Source organism: Culicoides brevitarsis, chromosome 1 (genome assembly GCF_036172545.1).
Source record: "Culicoides brevitarsis isolate CSIRO-B50_1 chromosome 1, AGI_CSIRO_Cbre_v1, whole genome shotgun sequence".
Classification (NCBI taxonomy): domain Eukaryota; kingdom Metazoa; phylum Arthropoda; class Insecta; order Diptera; family Ceratopogonidae; genus Culicoides; species Culicoides brevitarsis.
The window spans coordinates 35,866,558-35,877,915 of record NC_087085.1 but is presented as its reverse complement, the minus strand read 5'-3'; the positions used below and the strand labels follow the sequence as shown (position 1 = coordinate 35,877,915).

Here is an 11,358-nt window from a genome sequence, read left to right as displayed (position 1 = left end):
GTCAAGACGTCGTGTGATGAGACACTGCACTCTACGTGCGCTTTGAAATAATAAAAATCTTTTTTCCGATTCAATTTTTTTTTGTGATACACAAGTGTTGCGGACAAAAAGTACCTTTTCATCACTAAATTTGCGAACGATTAGTGTTAACAGCGATCGGCTACTTATCCAGTGTCCATTAAAGTGTGATAAATTAATAAATTTACAAAAAAAAGTCCAATGTCGGACTCAAAGAATAAACGAAATTTAGTAAGTTGGAACTTCTTTTTTTTTTTTTTTTGATTACAAACGTGTACAAAATGAGTGCAAAGCAAAATTTATGTGTGTGTCGTTGAATGGACGCCATTGCACGACGACGACGAACGGAGGAGAACGCGTTTGCTGAGTGAGTGTATGTAAAAAAAAGAAGTGTTCTTGTTGTGTTAGGCCAAGCAAAGTTTACGATTTTCTGGTCAAAAGTGCCGTGCCGAGTCGTGTTTTGCTCTCAAGATGGTTATAAATAATTTTTTGCATTTTTTTTTCGACGTCATTTCTGTGGGTCACTTAAAAAAATGTATCGCAGCCAAAATTTGAAAGAAAATAAAATGTGAAAAAATGTGAGGGTAACTAGTTGTAGGTGTGTGAATTTTTATCGGCCTGTAACTTGATGGCTTTTTCTTGCATGAAGCACATGACGAAGTTCGTAATTTTTTTTCAATGTAAAAAAAATAAATTAAATTGAAAAGCTAAAACATTAAATAATTTTTAATTAAATATTAAAAAATAATTAATTTTAATTTTTTGAAAAATTAAAAAAAAATATTTTAAATTAAATTTAATTAATTAAAATTTTTTAAAAAATATTTTTAATTTTTTCTCCATTTAATTGACGTTTTATTTTATAATTTTAAATTTAAAAAATAATTAATTTTGGTTTTTTCAATAATAAAAAATAATTTTAAATTAATTAATTAAATAATAATTTTTAAAATAAATATAATTAAAAAAAAATTGTTATAAATATTTTTTTTTAATTATTAAAACTAAAAAAAAAATTAAAAAAAATCAAAATTAATTATTTTTATTTTTTTTTTAAAAATTATTTAAAAACTATTATAAAAAGAAAAAATAAAAATATTTTTTAAACAATTTATTTTTTTAAATAAAAATTAAATTATTTATTATTTAAAACGCGGTGCGGAAACGCGACAAACAACAAAAAAAACCACCTCTATCATATTTTCGCATTCTACATAAATTAATTGTTTAACGCTGCTATTCTTTCACTCACTTCGGAATCCTTCCCATATATAAAATATTTTTCCTGATATGATTACGTGAGTGCGGGCGGTGTACAGATTTCATTTCCCTACAAAAATACACGACAACGTCATACGTACGAAAAAGGATAATATGCTGCAAATTGTCGTCATTTATTCAGTAACATAACAACAACAAGGGTTATGGATGTGATGTTCCTCCTTGCCTAAATGCTCCGCTGTAATCGTCTTTTTTGCCGTATGCGAGCAGTAGACCGCACCACACCGCATTAACGTTGGTGTTCTACTGAAGCATCAAAGCAAGAGCACTCTGGACACAAATTGAAAATGAGAATTTAACACGACGACGACGACGACGATGGCGATGAGCAGAACGACGAGGTATGACGAGTAATAAAAACCGAAGTGCATAATCGGATGGCAGGCATTGCGTTCATTTTTCCCGTATGACGTGCACGTTGCTGTTGTCTCTCCTTCTCGACAAAATTCTCGTCAGAAAAAAAAAATATGAAAAAAATGTTAAACTGAACAACGCGATTTAAATCTTATCACAAATATCGCACTTTTCAGTGCAAAAACCTGTTTCCGGCAAATACAGACGAAATTTTTAATGAAATATTTTTAGTTGACGGGAAAATTCTTCCTTATTTGTAAGAGTTTGTTTCATCTCAATTAAAAATTTACGATTTTTACAGGTGCACGCGTATAATGTTTACTTTTTTTGACAGGAAGAATTTTTTTTTTGACATTTGTGAAATTTGTAAATGAAATTTTTACTTATTTTAGCGAGAAAAATATTTTTAAAAAATAATTTTTAGTTCAATATCATTAAATAGAATTAAAAATTAATATGAAAAATTAAAATTTTAAGGAAAATTTTGACATCTGTCATTTCTTTAACTGTCAAAAAATTTAAAATTGCTTTTAATTTATTTAACTGTCAAAAATTAAGCTCATTTTTGATGAAAATTGTGAGCTTTTGAATCTAATTTATTGAATTTTGCGGAATAATTTTGTTTCAAAAGTTCTAAAAATTCAATCAAAATATTCGCAGCTGCTGAAAAATTTTTTTGACAGTTGATTTAGTGACAAATGTCAAAATTTCAACTAAAATTAATTTTTTCTTAATTTTCAAGGTCAATTTATTTTGCTTTATGTTAATATAAATAACCTTGAACTTTATAAATAAAACAAAAAATAATTTTAAAAAATTTTTTACCTGTCAAATTTCATAACTGTCAAAAAAAAATTCTTCCATGGACTCACCCTAAACTGCATAATTTGTGATAAATACAAAAAAAAACTCAGTGACTGCTTTTGCATTTCATTAAAAAAATTTACAAGAAGGCAAAAAAAAAATGCTAGACTTATTATTGTTTGGATGTTATGGATTTAAAAAGAAATACCGGTTATTTATATACACATGCGTTTTTGTAATAAAAAAATAAACCAATATGTGTAATGTTTACTTTTGTATGTTGCAGCACGGTATGGGCGAGCGAGCGAGTGTATATAATTGAATGAAAAAACGAAAAAGAATGATAAATTCATTCATGTTTGTATGGGGCGACGTACACTTGCTCGCTCTTGATAAACACGTTCTTCCAATTCGTTATGTGAGTGAGCTTCGCGTTGTGTTGAGTCACAAAAAATTTTTTAACTCTCGCTTTTAATTCTGCGTTTTTACTTTACTCATTCCTCTTTTTGTTCTTGTTCTTTTATAGCGAGAGCGAAAACAGCGCAAACAGTACTTAGAATGGGCACTCGCTGAGGAAGATTATGAAGGAGCGCGCGGATTTTCTGTCGCGGATAAACTTAAATCGACAAGATTCGCACAGTCGGGCATGGTACGGGAGATGCGAGGATCTGATTTGACAGTCGGGTAAGTTTTCGCCAAATTTCCTATAAAAAATTTATAATAAAAATAAAAAATAATTAGGTAATAAATATATAAAAAAAATAAATAAATAAAAATAATTAAATAAATAAATTTTAATTTTTTAAAAAAATATTTAATTTTAATAATAAAAAATTTAAAAATTAATATGAAAATAAAACAAAATTAAATCAAATAATAAATGATTAATTTTTAAATAATTGACAAAAAAAATAATAAAATTTTATTAAAAAATAAATAAAAATTAGATAATTTTATTTAATAAAAATTTTAATTTTTAATTAATTTTTAATTAAATTTAATTTTTAATTTTAATTTAATTTTTAATTTTTAAAAATTTTAATTTAATTTTTAATTAAAAGAAAAAAATAATTTAATATAAAAAAATATATTTTTAAATGAAATTAATTTAAAATAATATAAAAAACAAAATAAAATTTATTTTTATTTTTTTTACTATGAAATATAAATTTTTCGAGTTTTATAGAAATTTTAAATGTTTTTAAAAATTATAAAAATTAAAAAAAAAATATTTTAAATAAATAAATTTAAAATAAAGTTTTAAAAATATTTAATTTTAAAAAAAGAATAAAATTAATATGAAAATTAAATTAATATTATTAAAAAAAATAAATTTAAATTTTAAGTAATTACAAAAAAAAATTAAAATTTTATTTAAGATGATTTTTTAATAAAAATAATTGATTTTAATTAAAAGAAAAAAAAAATTAATATCAAAAAATTATTTAAATAAAAATAACAAAATTAAATTAATATTTTTTATCTATAAAGGATAAATTTTTCGAATTTTATAGAAATTTTAACTTTTATTTTAAAATGAAAAATAAATATAAAAATTTAACAAAAAAATAATATTTTAATTAAAAGATTAAGAAAAATTATCAAGAAAAAATTAAAAAAAATATTATCAATTTACAAAAAAAAATAGATAAAATTTTTTAAAAATAATTTCAAAATAATTTTTAAATAATATAAAAAAAAATTCAATAAAAACTAGTTTTTAATTATTTTTTTTTAATTTTCAGTTATTTGCAACAACACGGCTTCAACATACCGTTACTGATCAAGGAAAAAGCCGGCTTAGGTTTGCAAGTGCCATCGCCCAACTTTAGTATTAACGATGTGCGAATGTGCGTCGGTTCACGACGCGTTCTCGACGTCATGGACGTCAACACACAGAAAAATCTCGAGATGACGATGAAAGAATGGCAAAAGTATTACGAGGATCCGAACAAGAAAAAACTTTTAAACGTAATTTCGCTCGAATTTTCCCACACAAAACTCGAAAATTACGTACAAAGTCCCAAAATTGTGCGACAAGTCGATTGGGTTGACGTCGTTTGGCCAACAAAATTAAAAAACGCCCAAATTGAGGGCACAAACCTCATCGAAGACATGATGTATCCAAAAGTGCAAAAGTATTGTTTGATGTCTGTGCGAAATTGCTTCACAGATTTTCACATAGATTTCGGAGGAACGTCAGTTTGGTATCACATCCTCAAAGGCAGTAAGGTATTTTGGCTGATTCCGCCGACGCAGGAGAATTTGCAATTATACGAAAAATGGGTGTTGTCCGGAAAGCAATCCGACATCTTTTTTGGCGATACAGTCGAGAAATGTGGGCGCGTTTATTTGACCGCTGGAAATACTTTTTTCATTCCCACGGGATGGATTCATGCCGTTTACACGCCCGAAGACTCGCTCGTGTTTGGCGGAAATTTTTTGCATTCATTCGGGATTGTGAAGCAATTGAAGGTCGCCCAAGTCGAGGACAGCACAAAAGTCCCCCAAAAATTCCGATATCCCTTTTTCACGGAGATGTTGTGGTATGTCCTCGCAAAATACGTCAAAACGCTTCTGAATCACAACCATCTCGAGGAAGATGACGAAGACGAACTCGATACTGTGCAAATTAAGGGACATGTGCATTTAACGCGTTACGAATTATTTGGCTTGAAGGATATTGTCATGTACTTGTATGATCTCCCGTCGCACAAGAAAAACGTGCCGGAACTCGTAAAAGACCCCGTCGCATTGATAAAAGACGTGCGAACGCTCGTTGAGCGCCATTGCAAGGACGATCCTGAGCTCGCAGTGACTAATGTCCCCATATTAACGGCTCCCCTTCAAACGATGTCGCGACATGTTCAACACGACGAATACGAAAATGACTTTCCCATGAATGGCGGCGACGATCCCGAACCAATTTCAATTAAAACGGAACCCAATTCAGCTCCTTACAAGCAGCCAAGTCCCAATAATTCATCAAAAACGGGTGAAAATAAGGCTCATACCGCGCCACGTCGTCGCAGGACCCGCTGTAAGGTCTGTGAGGCATGCAAACGTTCGGATTGTGGCGAATGCAGTTTTTGTCTCGACATGATAAAATTCGGAGGACCCGGAAAAGCGAAACAAACGTGCACAATGCGACAATGTTTGCAACCAATGTTGCCCGTTACCGCTACTTGTATCCATTGTCATCTCGATGGATGGCGTCAAACGCCGGCTCTTTCAACGCCGCAAGCAAAATCTCATGCCTCCCAAGAAGTACCTTCGTCTCTGATGGAATGCTCCATTTGTTACAGCATCAGTCATCCGGAATGCGGGCAAAAATTGGCACCCAACGTGAAAGGCATCCCCAATGAAGACCTCAAAAATAGCTGGATCTGCCCGGTTTGCATTCAAGCGGGACGCAATAACGACTACAAACCGCGTCATTTTCGTGCCCGACAAAAATCTTCGGAAATTCGACGGATGTCAAACAGCAGCGACGCCTCATTTTTGGATCAAAAACTGAATATCGACATTCCGGGCAACAACAAAGGCATCCTAGCATCCGGATCCGATCTCGAGGACAACAAACAAAGTATTCCCATCATATCGCCGAGCATCGTAAAACACGAAATCAAGCAAGAACCCGAACAAAATTCGAGTAAAATTGATGCCAGCAACGGGCGTTTCATAAAAAGGCGAAAAAGTGAGGACGGCAATAGTGTCGGAAGCGTAAATCAAGATTCCTTCGACAATAATGACCAAAATGCGCCGCGCAAGAAGTCAACGTTGCGAAATCAACTCGCGCAACAAATCATCAGTAGTTCCAATAAACCGCTGAAAAAGCCGCAATATCCGGTGAGGCCTGTCGGGACATCAAGTAGCATCGCAAGCTCCTCAGCGGTACTCGATCCGGCGTGTTTGCTGCCCGTTTTCAAATATTTGCCGCTGGAAACGTTAGTCAATTGTTCTCTCGTGTGCAAACAATGGTGCACGGTATCCGTCGATCCAGTTTTGTGGAAACGCATGGATTGTTCGCAGTACAAATTATCCGCAAGTCTCTTAATTGCGATCGTGCGACGTCAACCGGAGCAACTTCTCCTCGATTGGACCATTCTCGCAAAACGACAACTCAACTGGATCATCACTCGCATACCCGGCTTACGAAATCTCAGTTTGCAAGGCACTCCCGTTCAATCTGTGCTCGGTTTGCACACTTGTCTCTGCCCGCCGTTGCAAGTTCTCGATCTCAGTTTCATCCGGGGCTTGAATGACTCGGCAATTCGTGAAATTTTGTCTCCGCCGAAGGATTCGCGACCCGGATTGGCAGATTCCAAGTCGAGACTTCGTAATTTGAAGACGTTAAAACTCAGCGGAACAGATATTTCCGACATTGGAATACGATACATCATTCAAGGATTGCCGGAATTGAAGTCTTTAGACCTTTCATCATGTCAGAGGATCACCGATTGCGGAATTTGTCAGATCGATGGCAATCATACGTTGGTCGAACTCAATTTGAGCAGCTGCAAGATGATAACGGAAGTGGCATTGGACTTTTTGGCGAATTGCGATGCGCTTGTAAGACTCGATTTGCGACACGTGCCGCAAGTGTCGACGCAAAATCTCATAAAATTCGCTGCCAAATCAAAAAATAACTTACAAGTACATGATATTAAGTTAGTGGATAGGAGAAAAGAGAATAAGTAAAAAGGTCATTCCAAGAATTTAGTTTTAGTTTCTTTTTTTTTAAGAAGAAGAAGAAGAAAAATGTAATCAATCGCCATAATGTGTGTCTGTGTATCAATAGTGACTGTTGTTCAGTAAGCAAAAAAAGTAATTTTAAGATCCTAAGTTCATGAAAAAAAAATTTTTGACAATTGAAAATCATGAAAATTTCAATTTCACATGAATTTCTTTTAAAAAAAGTTCATTTTTAAAGCTAAAAATTTCAATTCGAGATCGAAATATTCATTTAGTGATCTAAAAAGATCGTTTCGAGATGTAAGAAGTTCATTCCGGGAACTAAAAAGTCAATTTTGAAGTTATAGCCTTCATTTAGAGTTCAAAAAAGTTCATTTCGAGACCTTAAAATTTAATTCGAGATCAAAAAATTTTATTTCGAGATCTAAAAATTTCACTTCGAGATCGAAAAATTTTATTTCGAGATCTAAAAATTTTCTATTTTGAACGAAATTATTGTCAAAAAAGTTAAAAAATATTTTTTATGATTTTTAATTGTCAAAAAATTTCTCATGAACTGGTAGATAATGCAAAATCCAGCAATATTTACATCCAACCCCATTTTTGTAGAGAGAAAAATAGTCGAAAGTCGATAACTACCCGCGAAAAAACCAAAGAAATTTTGTATGAAACTTGCAAAAATTACTTCAAAAACTGTTTCATGACGTTCTCAAAGACTTTCCACACTCACACTTAAATACACAAGATAAAAAAAAAAAGAAAATTAATTTTAGTCTAATTATTATTATTGTATTAAGTAAAATTAAATTGATCAAAATTGTATGATACATTTTATGTATAGCTCGATAGATACTAAAAATACCAGAGAGAAGACGAATTTGTCGAATAAACACCTAAGAAATGCTTAAAACTGCGTTTTATTTCCTCCTCGATGCTCGTTGAAGACAAATTTTACACAAATTCTTTTTTAAAAAGTCTTTCTCTCTTACGTCCTGACATTTTTTTCGTTAAAAATAAGTTTTTACCTACAACTTAAAAGTTAAATTATGTACAATTAATTATTTAATTGGTTGACACTGGAGATCAAGGATCATGTTTATCATTGTCATTGTCACCGTCGTAAAACTCATTTTTAGGCTCTACCATGTTGTCGGCGTCTTCCTGTGTTATTCGCACGTCTTTGTCGGGCTCGTCTTTCACTCTTTCGGGCAATGCATCCTCTGAAAAAAAAATTGTTTTTCGTTAATTTTTTTTTATTTTTTGATTTTTTTGAGAGCAATATTAAAAAATTTGATTTTTTAAAATTTTAAAAGGTTTTTTTTGTAAATATTAAAAATAGAATCTTAATTTTAAAAAATTATTTAAATAAACAAAATTAAAAATTTCAGAAATTATTTCTTTCAAATTTCAGAAAAAAATTTTAAGAAAATGTTTTTTTGAAACTAAAAGTAAATTTTTTCTTTGACATAGTTTTGTTTTGAAAACTAAATCAAAAACTGTGTCAAAGCCATTTTTGTCAAATCTTGCTCTAAATGGATAAAAATTTGTCAGAGGGCTCTAATTTATCATTTTTAATCATTTTGCAACTCAAAACTGCCAAAAAATTGAAACTGAAAAAAAAAATTTTTTTTTGACATAGTTTTGTTTTGAAAACTAAATCAAGAGAAAAACTATGTCAAAAACTGTCAAAAACTGTGTCAAAGCCATTTTTGTCAAATCTTGCTCTAAATGGATAAAAATTTGTCAGAGGGCTCTAATTTATCATTTTTAATCATTTTATAACTCAAAACTGCCAAAAAATTGAAACTGAAAAAAAAAATTTTTTCTTTGACATAGTTTTGTTTTGAAAACTAAATCAAGAGAAAAACTATGTCAAAAACTGTGTCAAAAACCGTGTCAAAGCAATTTTTGTCAAATCTTGCTCTAAATGGATAAAAATTTGTCAGAGTGCTCTAATTTATCATTTTTAATCATTTTATAACTCAAAACTGCAAAAAATTTGAAACTGAAAAAAAGTTTTTCCTTTGACATAGTTTTGTTTTGAAAACTAAATCAAGAGCAAAACTATGTCAAAATAAAAATGTGTCAAAAAATAATTTTATGTCAAAAACTGTGTCAAAGCCATTTTTGTCAAATCTTGCTCCAAATGGATAAAAATTTATCAGAGGGGCTCTAATCTATCATATTTAATCATTTTGCAACTCAATTAATTATTGATAATAATTATTATTATTAAATTAAATTATTATTAATCAAATTGATAAAACTTTAGAATTTTCAGAAATAAAAAAATATATTTTTAAATTAATGAATTATTTTTTTTAAAATAGGTTTTGTTCAATTAAGAAAATTATATTTTTAGAAAAATTAATTTTTTTAAATTTATTTTTATTTGATTTATTTATTTAAATAGAGTTATTTTTTTTTCATTAATTTTCAATATTTAATTTTAAATATTTTTTAAATTTAATTTTAATTATTTTTTTTTGAACGAAATTTTTTTATATATTTTTAAAATTAATCTTAATCAAATTTAAAAGAAAATTTTTGAAAAACTCACCTGGAATATTGAACATTTGCACACTCGGTGCATGTGCGCACATTTTAAGATTTTCATACGTTTGCCGCGTGATGAGATCCAGGTACTGTTTACTGTTTGCATTATCTTGTCGCGTCACAATTTCCGGATGCAACGTAAAATCGGGCGCAAAAAACTCCAAATAATCGTTCATCGGCAGCTCATTCGAGATTTGTTCGTCAATTAACAGCGAAGTTTCATAAGTCCAGCATCGGGCGACATTTCGCAGCGTATATCCGCCTCCGCCGACAACTAAAACGGGCACATTGAGCTCTTTGACGAAATTCACACATTCTCCATGTCCTTTGCTACTCAGGGAAAAGCAACCCAAACGATCTCCTGCCAAAGAATCAGCTCCGCATTGCAAAACTATCGCCGTCGGTCGATAAAATTCCATGACAGCCGAGATAACGGGTTTAAATACTTGGAAATAACTTGCGTCGTCGATGCCTTCTTTCAGCGGGACATTTACGGAATAATATCTCCCGGATTCGGCACCAATTTCGTACATGTCTCCCGTTCCGGGAAAGAAATAATTTCCGTATTTGTGGAAAGAAACTGTCATAACGCGATCCGTGAGATAAAAAGCTTCTTGCACGCCGTCACCGTGATGCACATCAATATCGATATACATGACGCGCGGATGATACTTGAGCAATTCCAGGATCCCGATGACAATGTCGTTGACATAACAAAACCCAGAAGCTTCGAATTTCTTCGCGTGATGCAAACCGCCGGACCAATTTATACAAATATCACTGTGATTATGGTTCAATTTTTGCGCTCCTTCGAGACTGGCACCCGTGTACATTGCACAAAAGTCGAAAAGTCCATCGAAGACGGGACAATCGTCGCCCACGTTGAAGCTCGAGAGACATTTCGTGAACTGTTGGATGTTCTGTGGCGTCACAGATTGCAGAAATTCAATGTATTCTTCGGAATGGAAGCGAGTCATGTCATGGGCATTCGCCTTGTACGGTCGATAAATCTTCATTTTCTTGTGCAAGCCGTAATTCATGACGAGATGATGGATGACAGACACTAAAAAAACCAAAATTAAAATAAAAATTCAAAAATTTTAATCAAAACTTACATCTATGCGGCTTCATTGGATGCCCCGGACCATAATGAAAGTTCCCGACACTTTCGTTGAAGAAGTACGACACTCGTTTCTTCGACATTTTCCGATTTTTTTTCGCAAACTCTCTAAGCACTTTCCCAGAAATACAACTTGAGGTAATAAATAATGAGTAAAAAACAAACAATGAATAAAAGTTTCTTCGTTAGCGTGTAGTCTGGCTGCATCGAGAGCGTTTAACACAAAAATTTCCGCAAAATTGTTGGTTTATTTTTGTTTGGTTTCGTCGTGCAGAACACTTGCTTCAACTTTGCAGCATGATTTGGTAAAAACTACGGCTTTTGTGGGGATTCTAACATGCAATTCGTAGACAGACGAGTTCAATTGATGCCTTGAGGCTCTTGAATTTCTTTAAAATTGTGTAATTTTTGGTAAAAATCGAAGAAAATTGGCTGGAAATCGAAAATTCGACTGATTGGGGTTGCCAGTTTGACTTAAACTCGGTCCCATATTAAAATGAGACGAATGAAAATGATAAGAACCTTACCCG

General features: G+C 31.7%; 2 protein-coding genes across 2 annotated transcripts; one reads left to right on the top strand and one right to left on the bottom strand.

The window, feature by feature from the left end:
- Window positions 1-7,955, top strand: LOC134828221 (jmjC domain-containing histone demethylation protein 1). Its single transcript, XM_063841250.1, has 3 exons — window positions 1-249; window positions 2,984-3,141; window positions 4,203-7,955. Exons 1-3 carry the CDS (start codon window positions 220-222, stop codon window positions 7,156-7,158), a joined length of 3,144 nt encoding a protein of 1,047 aa, XP_063697320.1. The 5' UTR covers window positions 1-219; the 3' UTR covers window positions 7,159-7,955.
- An 8-nt stretch (window positions 7,956-7,963) lies between these two features.
- On the bottom strand, window positions 7,964-11,290 carry LOC134828222 (histone deacetylase 3). Its single transcript, XM_063841251.1, has 3 exons — window positions 10,824-11,290; window positions 9,713-10,771; window positions 7,964-8,372 (listed from the first exon to the last, which is right to left on the bottom strand). The coding sequence occupies exons 1-3, from the start codon at window positions 10,909-10,911 to the stop codon at window positions 8,236-8,238; spliced, it is 1,284 nt and encodes a 427-aa protein (XP_063697321.1). The 5' UTR covers window positions 10,912-11,290; the 3' UTR covers window positions 7,964-8,235.
- Window positions 11,291-11,358: the final 68 nt, after the last annotated feature.